Source organism: Catharus ustulatus, chromosome 4 (assembly GCF_009819885.2).
Source record: "Catharus ustulatus isolate bCatUst1 chromosome 4, bCatUst1.pri.v2, whole genome shotgun sequence".
NCBI classification, from domain to species: domain Eukaryota; kingdom Metazoa; phylum Chordata; class Aves; order Passeriformes; family Turdidae; genus Catharus; species Catharus ustulatus.
This window is the reverse complement of record NC_046224.1, coordinates 3033607-3060038: the sequence shown is the minus strand read 5'-3', so window position 1 is coordinate 3060038 and position 26432 is coordinate 3033607. Positions and strand designations below refer to the sequence as shown.

The 26432-nt window shown below is 46.1% G+C and overlaps 1 protein-coding gene across 2 annotated transcripts in view; it reads right to left on the bottom strand.

Annotated features, from left to right (window-relative positions):
- Positions 1–21127: 21127 nt before the first annotated feature.
- PLXNA4 (plexin A4) overlaps positions 21128–26432 on the bottom strand; it is a 450712-nt gene continuing 445407 nt past the window's right edge. For both annotated transcript variants that reach the window (XM_033057624.2, XM_033057622.2), the window contains exons 31-32: positions 25530–25680; positions 21128–24574 (exon numbers count right to left, since the gene is read on the bottom strand). In XM_033057624.2, the coding sequence (XP_032913515.1) occupies positions 24479–24574; positions 25530–25680 (247 nt within the window). In that variant the 3' untranslated portion in view covers positions 21128–24478. The remainder of the gene's footprint in view (positions 24575–25529; positions 25681–26432) is intronic.

Genomic DNA, 26432 nt, shown 5'->3' with positions numbered 1-26432 from the left:
ACTGTGGGAAAGAATCGATGCGTGATTCAAACACATCACAACTCATAAAAGAAACATCCCAGAAAATATGCAGAACTTTCCAGAGCAGGAAAAAACCCATAAAATCCAGCTGACACAGCCCTGGGAATCTGAGGCTGGTGTCATTACTTGCTTGGTAAGGAGTCAGGACCACGCAGGGATCTGTCACTGCCAGGAGGCTCCTGAACATCTGCGGCAACTGCAGCAGCATCCGAATGAGCAGGGAGAGATTAATCATGCTCTGGACGTTCCTGGCTAATGCATCTTCCCTGGCAGCCTGCAGTCGGTGACAGGGATGTCCTGAACTCTGATTTGCAGTGGGCTCAGCAGGGACACCCAGACAGCTGGGAGGATCTGCCCTTAAATGGCTTCATTTAAAAGTTGCTCTCTGGTTAAATTGCTTTCAAATGTTGCTAACTTCTCCCTCATTTTCTCCTCTTAGTCCAAGCTTTGAGAGCAGTGGATGAGCCTGGAAGGGGACACAAACAGAATTTGGAGGTGGAATAAAGGTTGGTTTCATTTGAGGAAAGCAATCAGCACAGGCTGAAGAGTTCTTTTGGTTTTTGGGATCAGGGAATGGGGATGCAGGTGGGGATGTCACACATGTAAAAGGTGAAAGCAGAAAGCAGTTACAGCCCCTGCAAACCCTGCCATGGCTGGATCAGTCCCCCACAGGCCCCAGATTTTGTCCCAACATCAGGAAAGGAAAAGGGAGGGGAATTAATTGGGTCCATTAATGAGCTACACAGAATCATAGAATTATTAAGGTTGGAAAAGACCTCCAAGACCATCAACCTTTGACTGAACAGCACCCTGCCCACTAATCCATACCACAAAGTGCCATGTCCACTCATTTTTGGAACACTTCCATGGCTGAGAGCTCTCTGAGCTGTCTTCACAGAAGGATTTACAAATTTTCCAACTTTAAATGCCAGCTGATGGTACTGGGGAGTCTCCTGTGGCTCGTAGTAGGTGGAATTGGTGGTGGTTTTATGGATCCCTCTATTGGCTGTCTGGTGAGCAGTGATGGCTCCATCTCCTACAGACCCAGTCCCCCACAGACAATTTTTATACTGGATCACAAAATTTTTACTGCCTGAAAAGTGATCTCTGTGGTTTCACCTCCCACAAACAAGATTCACTCAATTCTTGTTGTCCCTGAAAGACTTCTCCTTCCTGAGCCCTCTGAAAAGGATGGAATTGTAAGGGATCCATCCCAGCCCCACATCAGGAATAACCAATCTGGCTGTGCAAGTGAGGAGCAGCAAATCCATCAGTGAACACCTCAGGGAAAGTGCCAGCAGTGATGATCAGGTAAACTCCCAGGGGCTGAGATGATGGAAGGCAAGGACCTTGAGCTGAGTGCAGTAACAGGATGTGGAGGCAGCAATTTTTGGTGCTGTGGCATTTCACAGTTCCCTCACATTTTTTCTACCTCACAGATTCATGGTGAAAATGGGGTTTTGGTCAGTTTTGACAAGATCATCTCTCCCTCTGCAAGACAGGCTATTTAAGAAATAAAGGCTGTGTAACAGCATTTATCTAAAGGCTGTGGAAGAAGGAAGTAAAACAAGAGCAAAATAAACTGTTTCTGGCTCTTTGTGAAGGCAAAGCCACAGAAAGCAAAGATCAGATTCAGCACCCAGGCTCCCCTTGGTGCCATTGGTGTTTCCTGCTGCCTTCAGAGACATCCAGAACCAGAGAGAAATGCCATGGGATAATCCATGGAAGGACAGGGAGAAGACCCCAGGGAGAAGAAATATTCCCAGATCTAAAATATGATTTCTAGGTAATTGTTGGATCCCACAAACCTGGGGTTGTTTTGGGTTTTCTGTGCTGTCAGGCACTGACCCCCAGCAGAACACTGCTTTGGACCTGAGGCCTTGGAGAAGGCTCCAAATTTGAGTGATGGAGTTAAAATCATGGGTATGTGGTTAAATAGAAGTGTGTGATTCCACATGGTGAAGGGTTTTAAATTTGAGGTTTTTATAATACAGTAACAGGTATGGGACAAGATGGAGGATTTTGGGTGGTGTCTCTTTTGGTGCTCATCTTCCTCCTCCTCCATGGTTTCAGGCAGTTTCTGGTTGTTCAGTCAGTGTCACACTGAGGGAATTTGGTTATTGGGTTAAAAATATAAATAATGGAGGTGTTAATTAATTCTCTCTTGGACTGTTTAGCTTTAAGAGACCTTGTAGCAGCTGGATTTCTCTCCATTTTGCTCACTTCTAGCAGGTGGCTGGGAGTGCTGCTGAACTTATTGTACTTTAGGTAAGATTTAATAAACAACCAAGCCCAAACACAAGAAACTTCATCGCCTTCATTTTTTAAATCCTGACTGAGTGAAGACAGAAGAAATTTCAGAGAAGGCACTAATGAAGTGGTGCAAACACCACCCCCATTACAGGTAATTTTGCTCCAAACTTTGATGCCATGCCTATTCCATCTGATGGAGCAGAGCAGAGCTGTGGCCATTCCATGGGCACCCACAAGAAGCCCTGGGCTCTGGACACAGCATGACACAGAGCCACAGCTCTCCTGGGCATGCAGGAGAGGTTTCAAAGTCATTGCATCTTGATTGTGGCACAACCAAAGAGCTGTTGGCAGCTTGAATCACCTCATCCTTCCTTCAGGGGCCACAGGGAGCTGGAATTGGTACCTGAGAGTGCTCCCAAAGCAGCTGGGAGGGAAGGCAAGGCTGTCTCGGGCCATTAGCCCTGGCTCTGTGCCACCCAGCCCTTCCACAGTGTCTGTCACTGTGATGGATGATGGCACAGCTCGGCTTGTCCCCAGCCAGGGACTCACAGAAACCTCTGGGGGCAGGGAAGGAATAAATAGGGCGTGAAGAAGCTGTGGGGAAGGAGGAATGCCCAAGGACATCACCTACAAGGTGCTGTGGAGCTGGGGGAAGGAATAGCTGGGGGTGGTACCCAGAGGAAAGGTCATTCTCTGCAGAATGGACATTCAGGAGGTGCAGGGAATGGGGGTGGGAGAGGGAAAAACTGCTGGAGGTGCTGGGAATGGGGGTGGGAGAGGGAAAAACTGCTGGAGGTGCAGGGAATGGGGGTGGGACAGGGAAAAACTGCTGGAGGTGCAGGGATGAAGCAGAGCTGGGGAAGTGCTGCAGCCAGGAGGGTGGCAGGAGTGGAAAAAGGAATGAAGAGGTAGCAATGTCACTAATTAGATCAGGAAATGATGGGTCTGACCCCATGCCAGCCCCAGATGGAGGCAGGTGGGTGTCACAGACTGATAAAAGCCAGTTGCTGCAAGTTGTCAATGCCTTGATAAGCCAGAATCCCAAATAAATCCAGCTGTGTTTGTTGAGCTGAAAGCATTTGCCCAGGGAGGGGTGGCCATGGTGCAGAAAGCTCATGTCCACATTTATTGGTGAAGACCTTCTCCTAATAGAGCACTTGGTTATGTCACTCCATGGCCTAAAGACAGAATTTTTATTTTTATTCTGCTTTTTGTAGTTCAAAATACCTGGCACACCTCTGAAAGTGTGTGTGGGATTAAGAGCCATGGGGATAATTTAGGACCATGTGGTGAAGGGAGCAACACCTGGGGAAATTCTGTGTGTAAGAAATCTCCCAAGGGAACAGCCCTTGGATTGTTCCTTTGTGAAGGCAGTGGGATTGATCTGACAGATCTGCAGAGGGTTTGGAAAGCCAGCTCCTGGAGATGATCTTAGCAAGCACAAACCCACAAAAATCTGAAAGTTCCTGATGCCACGTTACCTTGCTTAAGTCTGGCTGCAAAAATCCTTCAGCTTAAATAGAGGATGGCAAAGCCTTTGTGGTGAGATGAGTGGAATGATTTGTGAATCATTTTTCATGGAATCCCAGAATGGTTTGGGTTGGAAGGGACATTAAAGATCACCCAGTTCCAACCCTCTGCCATGGGCAGGGACATTTTCCACTGTCCCAGGGTGCTCCAAGCCCCATCCAGCCTGGCCTTGGACACTTCCAGGGGCATCCACAGCTTCTCTGGGCACTTTGTGCCAGGGCCTCCCCACCTTCACAGGGAACAATTCCTACCTAATATCCAACCCAAACTTATTTATTTCAGTTCAGAACCACTTTCCAAATGCCTTTTACAAGGACATTGTACACCCTTCTAAAAAGTCTGTCTTGCTTGCCTTTCCTGTCCAAGCAGCAGCAGGGCAGCACCAGCCCTGCTCCAGGGATCCTGATTGTTGTTAATGATAATAACAGCACTGAGAGGCTCCAATCAGAGCCAGAGCTGACTGAAACACCACACAAGCAGCACAGACACCTCTTACAGCTCCCTGTGCTTTGCTGACACTCTAGGAAGGTGTGATCAACCTGACACCAGCAGGAGACCTGATCATTGGGATTTTCCCTGGTCTTCTCTCCCCAAATTTTCCTTTTCCAGGCAATATTCTAGATTCACCCTTAATTTTCTCTATATTCTCCAGACACCAAAATGCTGCTCCTCCCTTCAAGTACTAGTGATGTTACCCTGAAAGCAGAAATTTGGGGTTTGTCAATTTTCATAAATCACTATTCAAGTATTTCAGCACCTGTTTGATTTGTGTAATCCTATTAATTTCATTCAGGTTTAAGCCCTGATAGAAAACCAAGGCCTGTGATGTGCTGTAAATTTGGAAGCACACGAAACATTTGTGCCCAATTTAAGAACAGTCTGATAAAGTAATAGTTTGCTGTGCTGGAAACCCTTTAAAGCTGTGCAAAAATCACTCAGTTAATAAGGAAGTGGTTGATGGAGAAATTACATGTATGTTATAATTCTGATTATATGTGGGGAGACATCATCCAGAGGTAAAGAATGTGCCTTGTAAAATTGTCAGTGACCAGCAGAAGGAAAACACTCTGGATCTGCTGCTGGGTGTGCACTGAACTAAATGCCTTGCAGGGAGCTGGATCCTGATCCTGACACCCTAAAAACCCAACTTGCAGCACCCAAAAAATTAGATCTGCCCCCCAATAGTCATCACCTGAGCTGTGATTTCACCTCCCTCCCACCCAGCCTGTCTCTGCTGAGCCCACGAGCTCTGCTGCTGCTCCCAGGAGATAATGAACATATTTCAGGCAATCAGTCATCAGGAGCCTGTTTGCTTCCACTTGTGCCACAGCTGGGTCTGGGCTCCTTTGGGGAATTGTCTCACTTCATTGCCATGGAGAGCTCAGGTCTGAGTGATCTTGCAAATATCGTGGATCTACCTAAGAAGTATAAAATCCTTCTGCAGGCAAACTTCTGAGGCCATTTATTAGCAAACCCTGAATATGTGTTGGTCCAAATCACTTCTCTCCTCTTCCTCTCAGATAAACAAACAGATTTTTTTGTTCACCAAGGCAGAGCAGACTTGAGGCTGAAGTGGGAAGCCAAACACAATATTCAATATTGCTGCTGTCATCTTCCTTGTCCCCACAGGGTTTCCCTCAGCCATCACCCAGCCCTGGCAATTTTGCTGTGCTGTGAGCACGGAGCTAGGACAGGTCCCCTGGTGAAGGGCAGGCAGTGTTTCCAATATACAAACACTGCAGAGGGAAGGGAGAGCCCTCTGCTCTGCTCCTTCCCTGCTGGGCAGGCAAAGGCAGCACCTGGCAAAACTTGAAGCAGAAATTTTTATTGCAAAATGTGATGCTCCACAGCCCCCTGGGCCCTGCATTATTTTGGGGTTTGTTCTGTTTCCAAAAGGTGCTGCTCAGCCCTATCACCTTCCCAGGGCTGAGATTTGTGAACTGGATTTGCCTTCTCCTTTTTCCTGTTGTTTCTCACTGTAAAACCAGAGGAAGAAAGGGGAAGAGATAATTCTTAGATTTAACTTCTTAAACAATTTCTAACACCCTGAATTGTCAGCCCAGCCTGCAGGTGCTTCTGCAGAACCACAGGTTTCTGCATCATGTGTTCCCATGTCTCCTTCACCAGCCCTGGCTGGGGCTGTTGGCATTTTAACCCTCTTGGATACAGCTGATGGATTAAGGTGGGGAGGTTCCTCTGAGCCCAAAACAGGATAAAAACACAGTGAATAAACACGATGTGCAACAAGCAGTAAGAATTTAATTTTTCTCTCTTGCTGACTGACATCTTGTGTGGCTCAGGCTCACCTGGGAACCAGGAGCAGGCAGGTGAGTGCTGGGACCAGCCCAGCATAGGAGGGATATTTTTAATTCTCTTCCAGCACCTCGTGTGTCCAGGCCAAGGGAGAGAGAAGGGATCAGTTCAAAAGACAAGGAAGAGAAGGAAAAAAAAGTCCTTTTTCAGCAGGCTGTGGACTTGAAAGCTTTAGCACAAGGAAGAGCAAGCCCTGCAGCACTACCCTAGCATAAGTTATTCCCACTTCTCCATTTTTCTCCCTTTTCCTCATTTTCTCCCCTTTGATCTTGACTTGCTGCTTCTGAGGCTTGCCTGATTTCCCCTTGGGCAAGTGGAACAGCTGCAAACCTTCCCTTTCCTTCCCTGAGACACAAGCCACAGGCACTTTTCTCATTCCATCACCAGCTCACCTTTATCTGGGTCTTCCCAGGGTGAACCAGGGACATTTTTTGGCCTCAGAGGACTGGCCATGACTTTTCTCCAGACAATATTTCACCTGGAATCTTTGTGCTGCTGGTGCTTGGCAAGTTTGGGGTCCACATTCAAGCTGGTGTCTTAGGATGGCTCAGCTCCTTCCCCACATCCCCAAGACCATTTTTTGGTGTCTTAGGGCCACGTTAATCCATCAGGGTTACTTGTGCTTGAGATAAATGGAGTTTGAGAGGTGCTTCCATGCATTGCTGAGCTCATGGCAGCAATGAGAGGAGAGGAGCTGAGGAATTTCAGTCCTGCAAGGCTCAAACTGAAGGTGACACATGGATATTCCCATTGGATGTTTCTGGTGGAAAAAGGCAGAAACAGGATTTTTTTCTGCCAAGATCGTGCTGTGACTGGAAAAGGAAATATTTCTTCACCAACACTTATTGGCCTCATAATAAACATAACAGTTTTAGAAACATAAAAGTTTTAGAAAGACTTTTGGGTTTTTTCATCTCTTTGTGTCACTGAGAACAGGAAAAATGGGAGATTTTTCTCAGCACAAGGAAGTCACCAGCAGGACCAGGGAGCAATAATGGCTGAGCTGAGCTCTTTTCAGTGTTTGAAGGGTTAATATGAGCTTAAACCAAGACAGAAGTCGCAAAAAGCTGCTCAACAGGCCTGTGGGGAACTTCAAATCTTCCTTGTGTTCAATTGTCCTAGTTTGGAGGACAGGTGTCTGCTGAGAAAGGCAGGAGCTTCTCTTTGAAATGGAGAATGGAAACCCCCTCCCTCCAAATTATTATAATTTTGAAATCAAGGGGCTCTCAGGCAAAGAGATGGGAATAGGAATAACAGTTCTTTACTAGGGAAATTAAAATAGAAATACAGCACTACAAAGAAACAAACCCCAAACCCTGACACAGTCAGAGTACAGCCTGACACCCCATCACAAGGAAACACCTGCTGTTCTTAAAGAAGTCCAAATCTAACCCTGGGAAAAGTCTCAGGGAAGAGTTCATCCTCCAAAAACTGCTGCTGGCCCCAAGCAGGCTTCAGCTGTGGGACTGTGCAATGGGGTGGTGTTTGCACCACTTAATTGGGGTTTGTCTGGAGTGTCTTCTCTATTCTCTCAGAGTCAGGATTAAAAACACAAAAGAGATTAATTTCACTTATTTGGGCTTGGTTGTTTATTAAATTTTATCTAAAGTACAGAGAGTTCTGTAGCATTTGTAGCTACCAGCTAGAAGTGAGCAAAATGGAGAGAAATCCAGCTGCTACAAGGTCTCTTAAAGCTAAACAGTCCAATAGAGAATTAACACCTCTATTATTTATACTTTTAACCCAATAACCAAATTCCCTCAGTGTGACACTGACTGACCAACCAGAAACTGCCTGAAACCATGGAGGAGGAGGAAGATGAGCACCAAAAGAGACACCACCCAAAATCCTCCATCTTGTCCCATACCTGTTACTGCATTATAAAAACCTCAAATTTAAAACCCTTCACCATGTGAAATCACACACTTCTATTTAACTACACCCCTGTGATTTTAACTCCATCACTCAAATTTGGAGCCTTCTCCAAGGCCTCAGGTCCAAAGCAGTGTTCTGCTGGGGGTCAGTGCCTGACAGCACAGAAAACTCAAAAACCCCAGGTTTGTGGGGTCCAATAGGACTGGACAGATTATTTTTGATTATTTTTTAACTCATCCCCAAACTGAGAATTTGCCATTTTTCCTGTGAATTATGTCACATTCCTCATCAAATCTGTGCTAGTCACATGTTTTCCAGCATTTCTGTGAACAGGATTTTTAAGGTCTATATTGCTACGAAAAGCAATGATGGTTTGTTCTGCATTTAATGTTTTAATCATGATTTTTGTTTCTGCTTCCCGACTGGAAAGATTTTTTTTCTCCTTTTTGTTTGCTAATTGTGAATATTCAAAGGCTTTGACCAGGTGCCTGGAGCTGTGCACACTTTTCTGTGGCAGGTATTTATCCTGAAAATATTTAAAGGAGATATTGGCAATGGCACAAACACTCACCTTACTGCAGAAATCCTAATCTCAAACAAGTTGACTAATTTAAAAAAAAGTGAGAAGGAGTTGAAAGCCAATGTTTTTAGTGTGAAAATTCTTGTTCAGTTGCAACAGTGACTGAAAAAAATAGAGTTTTAAAGTCTAAACCTGCCATAAACTGGTCATGTATAATTTCTTAGGGTCAGCCCATACTTCAAAAATAAATATTTTATTTTCTTTGTCAGTTTTGTCTAGATTCAGACAGCTGAGAGGAATTGCTGCTGGAGAATAGATGGTGCATGGATGGTCCTGCAGGGCTGGAGTGCAGACCTCAAGTCCTGCCTCTTGATGACTTCTAATGCCACAGAACATGCCCATAAATACCCTTTTTCATGGAAGCACGGGGTTCCATGGGTGATATCAGAATATTTGCTCCCTCTTCCAGCTGTCCCTCAATGATCTTTAAGATCCCTTCCAACCCAAACTACTCAGTGACTCCATGGCCATTCTGGCTGGGTGGTGACACCTTTTAAATGGTCCCAGCTGATCTGAAATCATCTGCCAAGGAGCATCCCCAGCTCCTTTGAGCCCCTGGGATAGATCAGAGGGATCTCAGCACTCCCTAAGCCCAGCACTGCTGAGGCAGATTGTGATGAAGATAACCAGATGTGAGCAGACCAAGGGAATTAGGGCCATGTGTGTCTGAACTCTGAGAGCTTCAAGAGATCCTCCAGCCCCCAGGTCAGGCAGCAGTCACAGGAAAATCCTTCAGGCCATTTCTGGTGGTCTGAGGTAGGTGAACTCAGGTGAGTGTGAGAGGTCAGCAGTGGGGAGGGGAAGGCAGAGCTGTGCCAGGTTGTCCTGGTCACAGGACATGGAATGAATCACAAAATCATGGAATGGGTGGGTTGGAAGGGATCTCAAAGATCAGCCAGTCCCACCCCCTGACATGTAGGGACACCTCCCAGTGTCCCAGAATGTTCCAAGCTCCATCCAACCTGGACACTTCCAGGGGCAGCCACAGCTTCTCTGGGCACCCTGTGCCTCACAGGCAAGAATTTCTTCTTAATATCTAATCCAAACCTGCCCCATGTCATTTCAAAGACACTGCTCCTTGTCCTGCCCTCATTCAAGTTCCCTCTCATAGCCCCTTCAGGCACTGGGATTTTTTATAAAATCTCCCTAATCCCACCTCTCCCAGAGGAAAGGTAGCCTTACCTTGAAAATTCTATTTTTTTAAAAAATGAGAAAACACCAAATGAATGCTCCTGTGTGCTCAGACTGCTCTAGAACTCTCAATTCCTCCACCCCATGTGGGTTCCTGCAGCTTTCATGGCTCTCCTTCACCCCTTTCATAAGGGAAGAGTCAACAAAAAACCTTCAGCTGGCTGATGAAAATATCCAGCAGGCTTAAAGATGCTTACAGGTATGGCTAGAAGTTTATCTAGATATTTTCTCAGTCAGATGCAGCAGTTTGGGTGTCCCTAATACACTCTTTTTTCTTTCATCATCCTCTTTTGCAGTTGAATGTATTAAAAAAAAACATTCAAAAATTCAAAAGACAATTCAAAAAACAACATCCTTCCCACCCCTTTCATTCCCTCTCTGAAAGGCACACTGATTGTTGTTTTTTTATTATTTTTTTATTATTTTTAAGACTAATCTAAGCTTTACAGGACCTCTGCTGTCAGGCTGCTTCAGATATTGCATTGACAATTCCCAGCTAGATTTATCTCCAAGGATATTCAGTGCCTCCCAATGGCATTATCCTTCTGCTAATTGAAATTCTGTCCAAAGGAAGAAAAATGATAGATTTCCAAAGAAGGGGCAAGAAAGAGCAGGGCAAAAAAAGTAAACCAAAACAAGCCTCTAAGACAATTCCCTAGGCTAGAAATCTGGAGCAATGTTTTATTCTTTTCCCTTACAGTAAACTACCCAAAAGGGCTGAATTATCAAATGTTCCATGGGGTAATCTTAGTAATGAAAGAATTTATAAGAAATATTAAATATATATACCACAAAGCTGATCAGAGGGCACAATTCAGTTTACAGAGCACTCTTTGCTGGGATTCACCAACACTTTTGCTGGTTTTTTATCAGTTGGTTTTTTTAAGAGCTCAGGGTTGTTTTAATCCATTTTTTCCCAGATGCTTTGCCCCATAACATTTTGGGGTTTGTTCTATGGCTTCAAGCCCCCATATGACCCAACCTGTATTTTTGTCTTGGTGAAAGAATCTTCCCAGAGTGCTGTTTTCTGAGTCAGGAACACAAGGTACCTTCAAAATTTGTACCACTTGTCAGGAAAAAAAAAAACCATTCCAAATGTTCTGGAGCTGCAGAGCACCACAAACCCTTTGGATTTTCAGCTTTGAGCTCACAGGAACATTTAAGTTCAAACAAACACAGCAAATTTGGTTCTGGTTTCACTGTGATTTGACTCCCTCCTGTCTTCAAGGGGGTTGGTGGTCATTTATAAAATACATGAAGGGTCAAAAAAGTGACAGAGAAAGTACAAAAATCCCTGAGCCCCTGAGAAATGCTGCCCTGTCATTTCTCACCTCCAGCACTTCCAGGTCCTGCTTCTTGAACTATCACAGCGAATTCCTGAGTGCAGGAGGTTGCAAAAGTTCTGGTGGAAGGAGAAAAATGGATATTGAGAAAATGTGAAGTGCCCAAACTCAGTTTTATGTTAGTTATGCAGGATGACCAGCAGCTTTGGTGGAGGAGATGGGGTGACCAGCATCTTCCAGTCTCAGCTTTGTGCCTGACCCAAGAAAATCTTTCCTTTCTGGACTTTCCTCTTGCTGAATTAATGCTGAGGGTATTTAATGATGCCTCCAGCTTTAACTTCCAAAGGATTTGCAGTCTGATTTGTCAACAATTGAAGGCAATCTTTGGGAAATATGGAGCACCTCTGAAGCCCAGGGTGTCCAAAACACCCCACAAACAGAACAAAGTTGGAATAATTCAGTTTTATCTAACTTATAGTGCTGAAATATTTCAGACTGGCTTTCTGCTTGTAAATACCTGCATGTAAATACCAGCAAATTTATAAAGGGGTGTCCCCCAAGCCCTTCCTTGTCCCCTAAACCATCAGAAACATTGCAGTTAAGGGAAAATACCTTGTTTGGCCCAACTTGAAAAGAACCAGGGAGGAGGTTTAATGTGGGTTGGAAGTTTGCAATCTGGCTTGTGCCAGGGGATGGGCTATGGATAAATAAGATGGAGGAGTTGAGTGAGGGTGAAGGGAAAGGGGGTGGGTGTGAGTGGTCAGCAGTGTGACACCCACTGCTCTCATGTCTCTATTAAGAAGGAAAAGAAGGAGAAAGGAGAGGAAGACTGGATGGAGGGTGAAAGTGAGGATGGAGGAATGGCAGGAAAAGGGATGGATTTACAGCCCCAGATGGCTCCTTGCATTTGTCCTCCTGCAGACACACAGACCCTCTCTGAATTATGGGGCTGTAATTCTGTTTGGGGACGGTGCACAGGAAAGGGGGGGAGGCTGGGAGAGCACTTTGGTGTTTGTGACCTCCCCAGAAACCCTTGATGGAATTCCAGCCCCATAACTCACAGCTGCCTCTTCTGGATCCAATTCACCAGAGGCCTCTGATGTGGAAGCTGAGCTGGAGCTGGGAGCTGTGCCTTGCTCCTGCTGGGAGTTAATCAGATTGCCTTGGCTAATGCAAAGCAGGGCAGGTTTATCAGCCAATTTCCCTGGATTCTGCCTGGCTGGGGCACTGGGAAAGCACAGAGCAAACTTGGGTGCTGTTATTGTAATTGGATCAGTGTCTGCACTCCTTTCAGAGTCATTCATCAGCAAGAAAGAGCCATGGCATGGCCTCTGAGGTGACCCTGATGAGCCCAGGAGATTTTCCATTTGGCTTTTCCCAAGGGCTGGGAGCTGCCTGCAGGTTCATCCCAAAGTGAAGAGGAGCAAAACCCAACTCAGAGCCACCAGTCCTGACCCAGGACGTGACATCTGGCTCAATTCCACACCTGTGGTCCTGGTCCATAACATTCCAGACAAGAACAGGTCCTGAAGGCACCTCAGGGTTGGTATTTTGGCACCCCAGTGCTCCTCCAGCAAAAGTTCATCCAACCCAACAGGACACCAGCCAGTGGTGTCTGAGACAAAGCTGGGATGTCCTGGGACATAGCACTTTTCCCAGTGGATAGATTTCCCTCTGGCATCCTCTTACTGCCCCCAAATTCTGCATTTCAAAACTCAAATCCAGCTTCAGACCATTTCTTAGGGCTGATTCTCTTCCCCCAAACACCATGCTCACAGTCAGAACAGACTGAACCTTTAAAGCACCCCCTTTTCCAATATTTCTACAAACACCTCCTGACCCATAAAACCTTTTCCCAGTATTTTTTGGTCTAGCTCTGCATATTTGGCCCTCTGAAGCCACAGTCTCTTAGAGCCCATGGGATAGAGAGAGCCAGACTGAATGCATTTTTATTCATGAAGGGAAAAAAAAAAATCCGTGATTGATTCTCATCCCAAGCTATGCCTGGCCATTTTCTGGGAGAAAACCATCCAAAATTGTGCTAACAGCTGAACACCACAGACAACTCAGCACAGAGCCTGGTACTCCACCTTGGCCTCCTTTTATTTACTAGCACAGATGTAGGCAGGAAAAACACGATGCCTGCTGGTGTTCTCTGCTTGTCATGCTCCTGCCCACAACATGTTTGTGTGTCATGAGTTGTGGCTAAGTGCTGACCTGCCTGCCTGGGCTGCAGGAACCAGGGCTGCAGCCCATATGGCAAACTGAAGGCAAGCTGGCCTGTGGAGAAATCTTGGCATCGTGTTTGGTTCGGGGAGTTATGAGGTCACTGAGTACATGGAATTTATGAAAGGCAGGAAATTCAAAGGGGTAAATAATAATAATAAAAAATAATATTAATAAAATTAATAAAACAGTTGTTCTTCTCTTTCTTCTCTCTCTTTTTTTTTTTTTAATGTCTTAGCTGAAGGCAAAAGACCAAATTGATTCCTGCTTTCCTCCCAAATGTTTGCTGCCTTGTGGGAGCACACAGCACATGGCAGAGAAGTTCAGGGCTCTGCTGTGTGTGTAACAAGAGAGTTTTCCTAAAACAATTACAGCAAAAAAGGTCAAGGAAAAGCCACTGCTGGGGTTCATCCCAGCTGGCTTTGGAAAGGCACAGTGCAATCCTCTGCAGCTGGGTGAGCTCCTCCCTGGAGCCAGCCAGAGGAAGCAGCATTTCCCTGTCAGTCCCTGATCTGTTGGAGCCAGCAGGGCTCTGATGAGATGATTGGATCCTGGAAGGGCTCGATTTTCACAAAGACAGGACAAGCCCCACAGGAGAAAACACCCACAGCCACTCAAAAAATTCCTCATCAGAAAGGGTGATTTTTCAGAAATCCTGCTCTGATCAACCTGCTGTAGTGGGAGATGTCCCTGCCCACAGCAGGAGCTGGAGCTGGATCATCTTTAAGCTTCCTTCCAACACAAACCATTCTGTGATTTTGTGAATAAAGCCTCTTTGATCCCAGGATTGTTTTCTTGCTACTCAATAAGCTGGAACACGTTGACACTGGAGCTGGCAGGTGTTTGCAGGGCAAGGGACTCAGAGTTATGGTCCCTGTCACCACCTTGGGAAGGGATCCCTTGGACAAATGATATCCAGAGAGAGCTGGGGCTGGAGTTATTCTCTGCTGAACCAGAAAACCCCCAGGGTGGGCAGTGGTGAGGGGAACATCTTAATGCAATCCAGGCAGCTGAACCTGGGTTCAGAGAGTTCAGAAAGCAGGAAACTGGAAATAATAAAAGCAAATGGAATCCTCCCCAGGGTGCTGGAAATGGTCCTCAGCTGACATCTGGGACTGCTTTAGGAAGCTGAGCTGCAGAGGAGTTCCCAGCTTTTACCTGGGAGATAAAAACCCTCTCTGAGCTCTGCAGGGCCTTTTCCCCTTCCAGGTTTCTGTGGAACACTTAGGGGATGTTATTTACACCAGGGATGTCACAGACCTGAAGCAAGTGGTCACCATTTCCTCAGTGGAGGAGCTGGAAGAAGGCAAGGATTGAGGTGCAGGAAATGGCTGTGATTTCTCATGGACCATAAAAGCAGGAAAACTTTGAAAATACCTTTTTTTTTTTATGTAGCTTGTGGGAGGGAGAATCCAGCATGGACAGAGAAACACCAGTGGCTTTAGGGAAAGGATGTGACACTGGGGGACATGGTGGCTTGGCAGTGCTGGGTTAAAAATTGAATTTGGTGATCTTACAGTGCTTTTCCAACTCTAATGGTGAGAAGGTGGCTCCTGCCTGCTTTGGAAATGCCTACTTGGCCTAGAATGTCCAGCTTAGATCATTTGGGAGCTGGATATAGGCGTTCCAGAGGCTGGGACTGGGAGAAGAAGCTGTTTCCTCCAGTTTCTGTCACACACATGTGACCACAACCAAGGTCCCAGACTCTCCAGAGTGTTCCAGGAGTGACGCCCTGTCCTGCTGCAGACAGATCCATGTCAGAGGTTTTCCTCCTCCCTCCTATTCTTGCAGCTTTCATTAAATTCTCAGCTGAGCAGAGCCCACACATGTAATCCCCCCCCAAAACAAACATTTTCCAGCTGACAACAGGGAGTTACCACAAGCCTGGAGCCTGTTTGCTTGGCTGTGCTCAGTAATTGCAGCTCCATTTAATATTTGGAAGGGTGTTTGTGTGGGAATAGTTGGTGTTTTGTTGTTTCCCAGTCTTGGTATGGAAGACAAGAGGAAACTGCTCCAGGAGGTAGCAACAGGGTCACAGTATTGGTCCCTGCCATGCCCTGCCCTATGGATTTGTCTTGGGTTACAATACAGGATGTGATCAAAGGTATCTGTTCTATCACCATCTGTTGAGGGTGGGGCAGTGATCCTGATCTCCCTGGGAGATATTCTGCTAATGGTCCATCCATTGAAACCAGCTGGGGCAGTGTTCTTTATCTCATGGGATATCTCCTGTTCATGGCCATGGTTTATAAACCAGCTGGGGCAGTGTTCTTTATCTCATGGGATATCTCCTGTTCATGGCCATGGTTTATAAACCAGGTGGGGCATTGTTCTTTATCTTTTCACAACCCATCCTTCCTCCAGCCAGTCATTTTCTGCTCATGGCCATTGAGTCCCACTGTGGCACTGATAAAATTACTGCATCCCATTGGGAGTTGCTCCAGCCAGGGGGAAGAGTCCAACATTTCTTACCAAGATAAAAACAGAGGTTTTGGGACACTAAGGGAGCCCCTTTCTCCACTGGACTCCAGAGGAAAACCGGATTTCTCCACATCCCCACTGGAGCTTTAGAGGGAAACTGCACCTTGTACAGGAGCACTGCTCCAACTGAGCCACATCTGTCACTGCAGGAGGATGCAGCCACCATGGAATGGGACTGCTGCCAACACCCTGCCTGACGGGTGTCAGGTTGTACTCTGACTGTGTCAGGGTTTGGGGTTTGTTCTTTGTAGTGCTGTATTTCTATTTTAATTTCCCTAGTAAAGAACTGTTATTCCTAATTCCCATATCTTTGCCTGAGAGCCCCTTGATTTCAAAATTATAATAATTTGGAGGGAGAGGGTTTACATTCTCCATTTCAAAGAGAGGCTCCTGCCTTTCTCAGCAGACACCTGTCCTCCAAACCAGGACAGGATTCTCCCAAATCTGTGACACACAGCTGTGACCAGTCACAAAAACAGTGGCTGGGTGGCTTGGGGTTGGTACTGGGCTGCAGAGAGCTTTGCTTCTGAGATTCCAGGCAATCCATTTCACCTCTTCGTGCCTCAGGTTCCTCTCCACCTTTTCCTGCCTGGTCTTGCTGACAATGGAAGCTGTTATTTCTACAGGGACTTTCTCTCTCTTGTCGTGCAGTTTCTGGTGGAGACACAGCCTAAGACTACTCTGATGGAAATGTAAAAAAATGTAAAAAAACCACTTTGTCTGAAAATAAGATCTTACTGAGATATTTTAGTTCAGGTTTAAAAGATGCCCTGAAAAACAAAACACCTCTTTATCTAGCAGTGAGTTTGGGTTTTACATTAAACTCACTGATAACTCAGAAGAGCTGAAACCTGAAGCTCTTCCTTGCACACAAAATTTTTTAGCATCAATTCCCACAACTCACCCAGCTGGTCTGAGGGGTCTGGTGAGGGATTGTCAGTGGTGTCTCAGGGGCTCAAGACGACCACCTCTGTATGTTTAAAAGTCTTTGTTTCCCAACCTGAGCACTGGAGAAGGAGTCAGGAGACTCTTCTGTAGTTTCCAGAGGTGTTTATTTTATCTTATCTAAAAGTTCTTTCCCTGACCAGCCCAGGTCTGTTCAGCAGGTCAGCCCCAGGCATACTGCCCACCCTGGGGTGGGATGATCTTTTTATACTAAAAACTACATAAACATTATTTACAATTATCTCCCAATACCTATCACTTATATTGTACAGTCTGGTTCTACTCTAAACCAATCTAAAAGTGCCAACACCACCCAAAAGATGGATGCTGGGAAGAAGGAGAAAGAAGGACAGAACACACCCAAATTCCTCCATCTTGACCCTGGACCCTTATTCTAAAAAAACTTTAAAATTTACTTTATTACCTTGTGATAAACTAACTTATTTTTTGTGACTTGTAATTCTTTATGTAAGGGTGGTAATTTTTCCCAGGGGTTAAAATCAAAGGCACAGGGGTCTTGAGCTCTGTGCCAAGGTCTCTGAACCCCCTGCCAGGGTCTCAAGCCATCCAGGGCAGCCAGAGGGATGTCCTGGGTCCCACAGGGGATGTTGGTGTGGGTGGCACGGCTCTGCTGGGTCTGGCTGAGCTGCTGGGGTGTGATGGCAGAGGGATTGGAGCCCCAAGCCTTCTCTGTCCCAAGGAGAAGCTGGACAGAGATGTCTCATGTCCATGGCTGGGTGTTACAGCTGTACCTGTGCTGCTCTTCTAGAAGCACCCAGACATTGCTGAGCAGTACCAGGATGCAGCTGTCAGAGCTTCATTCAACTCCTTTCCCTCTCTGAAATCCACTCTCTCTTCCTTTTGATGGTCTCCAATGAGGCTGAGACTGTAGAAATCAGTTTGGTTACCACAGACCTCATGTGTGGTTCCTTCAGTAGCATCCCTGAATTTGTGAGCTTGTCAACCTTTTCTTTTTTGTAATAGAGCTGATGACCCACCAAAGCAAATGGAAAGGAATAACCTGTATGATCCAATAACCCAAAAAATGGTTTTTTTTGTGTGTCAGGAAAAGGGAAAAGAGAGATGACAATGAAGGGAGGGTGGGAGGGAGGGAGTAAGGGAAGGAAGGAAGGATTCCAGGAAGGAAGGAAGGAAGGAAGGAAGGAAGGAAGGAAGGAAGGAAGGAAGGAAGGAAGGAAGGAAGGAAGGCTGGCTTTCCCTTGACCTCAGTTCCCTCCCTCTGGCTCCATTTGACACAGAAAGCATCAATCAGACCTGGGGCATTTTTATGTCTTTATTTTTTTTTAATAAACTTTATTCTATATTACAAATAGTTGTTTTTTTGCTTTTTTTTCTTTTTTTGTTCTGGACTGCAAAATAGGAATGCCTTATATTTACATACACAGGTATACAATTAATTATAACAAAGGTACAGAAGCTTTGCCTTTACCAAGTAACAACGGGATTCCAATTTAAATAGTATAGATTTTATTTCTTTCTTTTTTAACTAGGATCAGTTCAAAAGAAAATCAAACCAACAACAACAACAACCTAAGAAAAAGGATCCCAACCTCCTTTCTAATGCTGTCTTGACATCTCTTTGAGGCTGTTAGTAACACTGTGGTGAAAGGAAATGACTTTCCATTGATTTTAAGTTGGAAGCTTTAGCAAAACAGAGAATGAGACTTCTGGGCTCACGTGTATGTCCAAGACACAGGGTCAGACACAAGGAAGGGCCTCTCTTGTGACCTCAAATAATCCAGTTGCCTCTCAATTCCTTGGGGAAAACACTGGGAGCATTTAGCTAGCACCTAATCTCTCTGTTTCCTTACCCCAGCCTGGGCTGGAAAGTGGAATTTCTCCAGGGAACGGAGAAAGAGCAGCATAGAAAGTTTAAATAACACCAAGTTTCTCTTAAGATACTTCAGAAAGGACTTCAAGCTTGGACATGTGCCTCGACTTCTCCAACTGGCTCTTGTGCCTCAGTCTGTCTGAAAGTGAACAGCAACTTCTCCACTGGGGAATGCCAGAGCACACCAGAGAGAGAAGGGAGTGCTGAAAAGAGCCTCAGTGTCCTGCTTTTCCCTCTGTTTTCCACACCCAAGTTTGCTGTACTGAGCTTCCCTGCACACTGCTCTCTGCTGTGAGCATCCTTGAGGTGATCTGTTTCCAAGCAGAAAGAATTTCTTGAGGTAAACTCTCCATTTTTAGAACAGAAGATTAAAAAAAAACCAAACAAACAAACCACAAACAAAAAAAACACCCAAACAAAACCAACCAAACAATGAACAAACAACGACAACAGAAATCACACACGTGACAGGTTGATTAGACTAAGCAGCTTTATAACTTCAGTGGGGTTTTTGGTGAGTTTATTTTTCCAAGTGTAAATTCTGTTCCTTTTTTTAAAACTTTTTTTTTTTTGACATCTTTCTAATTTATTTTTTTTTTTTGCTATAAGCCTGTGTCCCCTTGGGTACTTCTCCAAGTATAGAGAACTGAGCCATCCCAAATAAAACACAGTTGACAAGCTCCATTTTCAAAGCATTCTCCACAAAATAGTTACTCCCAGAAAGACTACACATTTTTTTTGGAGGAGGGGGCATTGCACAGTCACAGAGGGGAGGGAAAACTGCAGGATTCCATGGACCAAACACTACCCTGAAACGGGAGCTGCGCTGGTACAAAGCAGGAAAATTCAGGCTGGGAATGGGCAGGAGGTTGAGGTTCACACCATGATGTTGAGGTTCACGTGTTTTACCAATTTCCTGCTCCAGAACACACCAAGTTTGGATGGCAGGAGTTAGGACATCCCAAAACCTGCACCTACTCTGGAGGATAACTCTCATTACTTATCAAATGTATAGAGCAAATTTTCCTGGAATTATTGAGGCTGTGTGGTCACCCAGAGCAGCTGTGGCTGCCCCTGGATCCCTGGAATGTCCAAGGCCAGGTTGGATGGGGCTTGGAGCACCCTGGAACAGTGGGAGGTGTCCCTGCCCAGGGCAGGGAGGTTGGAATGAAATGATCTTTAAGGTCCCTTCCAACCCAAACCCTTCTGTGATTCCATGATTCTGAGTGTCCTCTGTGCAGACACAAATGTTTGTCCCACTTAGCAGAGCTCTGGGACTGAGTCCTTCCAGGTTCCCAATCTTCCTTTGGAAGAGTCTCCCACAAAGCACTTCATAAAGCCTTGGGGAAGGACAGATCTACATTTCATGTTTTGACTTAGTTCTGAACAATTGTCCTTCTGATATCGGCTGTTGTGTGCTTGGGTTTTTACCTCACAGGCATCCCAGACTCCAGGAAATTCAGAGAGGACTCAACAGGAATGCTGACCACTGACTGGACTCTTCAAATTTGATCTATTAGTTTTCAATAGCATTATTAAAAATAATGACAATTATCTGATTTTCTTGGTCTCATTCCCTTCACGGCAAACATTTTCCTGTGGGTGAATGCACAAGATCAGGAAACTTTGGTAATCACTTTTCAATCTAAGCAATTACCAAGCAAAATTCTGCTGCTAAATCTTCTTCATGACCCAATAAATTTTATGGTTTTCAGTGTCAAAGATGCAAGATAAGACAACCGCAGTGGTAACACTACAGGGATGAAAATTGGCATAGCCCTCTTATCTAATGGAGCAAGGCTGGTGTGTGCTGGGTTGGAGCAAACCTTTGGGTATGTTCAGGACAGGATGAAGAATGGGAAGGGAAGGACTGGGGCATGTTTTAACATTCAGACTCTGATCTTCAAGGCTTTTTCTAACCCAAGTGATTGTATGATTCTATGCTAGGAGAGGAAGGTGGCTGAGTTTCTCCTCGATCGTTCTCCTGCGCTGTCGTTGGAGGGAAAACCATCCCCAACACCTCATTCCAGACACACAAACTTCCCCACCCTGGTGTTCACTGGAAGGCTCAGTCTGCACCAGCACAACAGGATGGATCAGATCACTGTCACTGACAGCTGAGTGCCACTCACAGGGATGTGTTTGCAGAGGGGTTGTTCACCCTTTGTTGCTCTAACCCAGTGGCAAAGCCCCAAAGCAAACCCTGCAGTGAAGAAATAATTTTCACTCTCTCCACAGAACCTCAGAGAGCCCTCAAGAGTTCCCTTTCCCCTGTTTCTGATGGTACTGCAAGTGTCAGCATTAATTATTTGATTGTGGTGTTTGAGAAATGCCCATAAAGATCATCCTGTCATCTGGAATATTCTGGATATTAGGAGACTGTCCAAGGGCTTCTAGGAACTTTGGCTCCAGTTCTCTCCATGGGGATTGAAAAACAGTGTGGGACACTACTTATTCATCAGGAATTTTTGGTCAAGTGTGGAAAGGGAGGTGGGGGAAAAAGAAATCAAAGGAAAAGAAAGCATCCGTGTTGTAGTAGGGCTCATTCTTCTGCTTGTGTCTTTGTTTTTAGTTGTATTTTACATGCACTTAAAAAATAGTTAGCTCAACAGGTGAGGCTGGGAAGAAAGATGCCAAGACTTCTCATAGACTGGGGGATTCTGGGACACTGGTTGGAAATGGGAAGGGCACTGAAGGGGACAGGGGAGGAAGCCCACGCATTTACATCACAATTCTGGCATATTTTCCAAGCAAAAAAGCAAATCCAGCTCAAACACCAAAATAAAGAGAAACAGAAAGACAAAAACAAAAAAAAAAAAAAAAAAAAAAAAAAAGAGGAGATGAAAGAGAAGCAAAACGCAGATTTTCTTTCAAATCCTGGGCATGGGGGAAAGAAGAGGGTGGAGAGAAAGCAGAAATGCCTAAATGGGAAGTCGGAAAGGGTTAAGACACCAATCTCCTGGCGCTTCCCATTTCCCCTAAGTGTTTCATTCTCAGTGTCTCTGAGGTGTTCAAGTTTTTCTCGAAAAATATATATATATAATATACAGATGAAAAACTCCGTACCAGCAAGAAGAAATAAAATAACAACCATGGAAAACAACCATAACAAAGCAAAAACACAGCCCTGAAAACATCGAAAAGAAACAGGGTGAGTCTCAGATTTCCCCTGTGGTGTTCCTCTGACTTCAGTAACAGTGCAGGGTCACACCAGTTCATTTTGAAACTTTTTTTTTTTTTTTTTTTTTGTTAAACAGCTTCTTCTTCCTCTCATGTGCGCATGTCCAGGCAGGATCGCCCATCACTCATAACCACTTCCCTCCAAGCCAGCTCTTTGTCCTTAGACTCCTACCATCCAGCTGTGAGTACAAGGCATGACAATAGGGTCCATATTTATCTTTTGTGGCACTTTGTTTGTCAAAACCTTTGGTTTCTTCCTTTTTTATTTTAATTTTTCCCTTTTTTTTTGTTTTTTTTTTTTGTTTTTTTTCAAGTCTACGTACTTATAAAAAATACTGTGTTTGTGTTGTTGTTTGCTGTCATTTTCTTACCACTGGCTCTGGTGGGACTTCCCACTTTCACAGCCATAATCAATGGATCTGGAACATGCGCCGACGTTACTAAAATGGATCAACAGAACCATGGCAGAACCAACCAAACCCAAACCATCCCCAATGCGCAGGCCTCGTAAAACTGCTGAGATGTCCATAAGGTGCATGATGAGTCCATCAGCTCAGCAATCCAACAGAAAGCAAGCAGAACCAAAAAAATAAAAAAATAAAAAAATAAAGGAAGGAACGCACACGCGCACACAGATACACACGCACACGCACAAAATAATCGGAATCGCAATCAAGAGAGAAATGTCTGGGGGTTTAAAACCAAGACGTGTCCCTAAGTTTGCTGTTTCAAAGTGAATCTGGTGATTTTCTCCCCACAGACATATCCAGGTTTGGACTCTGCTGTTCTTTGAGTGGTTTTGGACTCGCCTACGTGTGTATCTGCTTGGCTGAAGGAAACCCTCCCGCTGGCTGGCTCCTGCTTGCACCAATCCCCCCTCACACACGCTCAGGGTCTGTCACTCCCAACAGGCTCTGGTTTGATAGCAAGGGATGGGAATAAACCCAAAAGAACTCGCTCTGTAATCAATGCACACACCCTGCCTGCACCCCTTCCTCCCCCCAGGTGCAAAGCAGGTCCAGGCTCTGCCTCCGAGGATGGGGTGGAGGCGGACGTGGGCTGATTCTCCAGCCACTCCTCCATCTGCCAGGGAGCTCTGCTCACGTCTGGGGAGATGAATGCTGACCCAGCTCTTGCCTCCCTGGTGTACGAGGAAGGTTCTCCACACCCCAAGAGTCTCTAATCCCGGAGGCTGGCAGCCGTGTGAACGGAACAGCTGAAGGCAAAAGAGAAGCAGGAGCTCCCTCCCCTTTGGTTGGCCATGGAACAAGTTGAGATGTTCTGGAGAAGCTGAGCAGAGGATGGGACAGGGACAGGGTGATCCCCCACAGTTGTCCCATGGTGACAGCAGTCCCTGAAGGGATAAGAAGTGCAAAGAGAGATAAAATCCTTCCCAGGCAGCAACTGTGCCTTCAGCAAGGCCTGTTGGTTCCAGAAATGGAGAAGAGGAAAGGCCAGGAGTTGGCACCAAAAGGCAGATGGGCTCACAGCAGTTCAGAGACCTCCAGAAGACAGGCAGTTCGGCTGGGGGATCTAGGTAGAAGAATTTTTTGCAGTGTTTCATTTGGATTTCCTCCAAGATTTCCTTCCAAAGTGTGTGGTGACATTCCCTCTTAGGAGTGGCTCGGAAGGAAGGCTTTACCATCAGCACCGTGCACCACCTCACTTCACAGCAAGCATTTCAGTAACCCTCTGATATTCCACTGTGGGAAAACAACAGTTGTGTTCCAGTTGAGGAAACAAAATGGAAAGAACAGCTTAAAAAGAAAAAATAAAAAAATCCTTCTGGTTCTTCTTTTGAGGCTGAGCCCCTTGCCTGGAACAAACCGAGGCCTGTGGCTCCTGCTTTCCAAGCTGAGGTGGGGATGAGGGGGATGATGCTGTGCTCTCCATTGCCAGGAGGAGCAGAACCACCACCCCTGACGGGATGCCAGCGAGCAGAGAGAGCATTTTGCTGCAGTGCTACGACCAACAGGACACGACGGGAAAGACGGAGGGGGACACGCGGCTCTTGGAAAAATAAGAAGAACCATATGAAACACATGGGCAGGGGAGCGTCGCTCTCCTCGTCCCCTCTCGACCCTTTCCCTGCCCCAGCAGACAAGCTGTTTGCCCAGGCAGGATGAGCCCCAGCTGTCCTGCTCTGGACATTTTTTGGGGAGCCTCAAGGCTCCTCTCCCAGTGGGTCGCTATCCAGAGATAGAACGGCAATGGCTCTGCAGGAGAGGAGCTGGATTGGCTCTGCCCTCCAGGAGCCCTGCAGGCTGCCTTCCCCTCGGGGACACTTGAGTAATACTGAGTTCATTTCCATGTCCTCTCCAGAGGCTACAGCCCTTGGAGGGCAGTTAAAGCAGCATGACAGAAGTTACCTCCCAGTTTCACCTCTGCAGAGTGAGGATGCGGTGCTGGGGGAGGGTTGGTGGGGTTTTGTGTGTGTTCAATAGTTTCTCTCTAGGGCAAAAGGCAGAGGGGAAGCTGTGAAAAGGAGAGCTCCACCCGAATGTCTTCATGGCCCCAGAGCCAAGATTCCTCTGCAGTCTTTTCTTTTCACCCCTGGGGCTCTGTCGCTTTGTCCATAGATTTGGAAAGAGAAGGAAAAGAGAAAGAGAGAGGGAGGGAGAGAGGGAGGAGCGCTGTTCGGGTGGCTCTGCTTACAGCCCATCAAAACTTGCACTTGGTAAAGATGATGATCTTGAGTGAGGCACGACTTGGTTTATCCCTCCCAGGGTGTCCCTGGCAGGACAGTTCTCAGCTGTCTATGCTCATGAGGGTTATGACTTGTTCAAGTTTGTAGGCAAGTTTCTGTTTCCCAGCCTGGTCATCTTGATCGAGGGCTCCGAGAATCTGGAAAAGGAGAGAGGAAGAAGTGATGGGGATTTTGGTTTCTTTCCCCAAAATGTCTGAGTCCAGCATCTTAGAGCAGCACAGGAGGGTTAGCTTTCTCTAAGGCAGGTCCCAGGCTTAGCTTAGATCATGCAAGGCAGGTCAGTCAGCCAGGAGGGAACTTGGCAGGGAGTTTGGGTTTGATCTGGCTCAGTGAAAACCTCTGGATTGCAACCAATGAAATGGATTCTTATCTTGGAGATCAGTTATTTATTCATGAGCTTTATCCATCACCTGGCCATGCCACTTGAGATGCCCTAAGGGGTCTCACACAGCCCTCAATACATAGAACCATGCTGGACACCTTAAAGTCTGCTTTGAACCATTTTGGGGTGTTGTAGGGTATCTGGAATGACATGGGGCACAGTCCTTAAGCAACTTTTGGCCACTTGGGATGTAAAACTCACGTAGAGTCTCTTTCACCAGGCAGCACTTACAGAATAAGAAGACACAGCCTCAATCTGTGCCAGGGGAGAAACAGGTTGGATATTAGGAAAAAGTTTTTCATGGAAAGAGGGATAAAGTACTGGAATAATCTTCCCAGGGATGTGGTGGAGACACCATCCCTGGATGTGTTTAAAAAAGGACTGGATGTGGCACTGGGTGCCATGGTCTAGTTGAGGTGTTAGGGCATGGGTTGGACTTGGTGATCTTGAAGCTCTCTTCCAACCCAAAATTCTGTGAATTCTGTGAATTAACATCTGACCACCAACTACTTCAAACCAGCTGAGCTTGATTGAACAAGAGAGACAAAAATAATACTGAAGAGACCCAAAATCCCAGATCATCCCTTTCCAAACCCCAAGCCTTGTTTCTCACTCCTTAAATCCCTCACCCTCCCAGCCAGGATGCAGCCAGGTCTCAGTGGATGGGTGGGCTGTCCCCTGGCCCCTCAGAGGTGTCCCCAGGCTCTCACCTCCTCGCTGTACTTGCCCACGTAGGAGTAGATCTCGGAGAGCGCGCTCATGGTGTTGAACTCATTCATGTGCATGCGGGACTGCTCAGCCAGGTAAGCATTCATGTCCTGGTCGCTGATTGCTGGCATCTTGGCAATGTCTGAGTAGTACCTGAGGGGCACAAACACAGGGTGTTCCTTGAGGGCAAGAATAGGAGCTCCAGGAGTGAAATCCACAAAAAGGAGAAAAAAACACACGTAGTGTTGGGCTTTTCTGGTTCCTCAGTGGAATACCTGCTCATGCTCTTCTTCTGCAGCAAGAAAAGTAACCCAGCCAAAGTTGAAATGTCTGAGCACTAATCCTGAGCACCAGATGTGTTGTATTCACCCCAATCTGAGAATGAAGCCCCAAAGACTTTTCTGTAAACTTTCCCTGTGCCATCAGGAGTTGGATTGAACCTGGTTCATTTTGACATTCAAGGCTTTTAGTCCTGCCTCTCATCCCTCTCTTGCTGCCCACTGAGAGCTCAGGATTTCACTCCCATGCACAGAAAAACCCCAAATATTTGTGTTTTCCTTTGTACCATTCTCACCACTACATCTTCCCCCACTGCTAACATCACCCACCTTCCCCACTCAGTCCAGTCTATCCCAACAACTCTCCTGCTCAGCATCTCCTTTTTGCCCCATATTTTAAGCTGGCCTGATATGTGTGGCAACAGCCTTCCACTCCAGTCTGACTGGGAAAAATCTGCTTTTCCTAGGAGTCAACAGCATTGCCCTGGAGCTCAGGAGGACTGGGGCTTTATCCACAGGACCTGGATCCCCCAGAAGCATTGCCCAGCAGGCTTCATCTGCAGAGTGATGTCTCTTTAAGGAAGTTGCTATTTTTGATGTCCTTCCTCCCCTGGGTAAGGCAGGTCT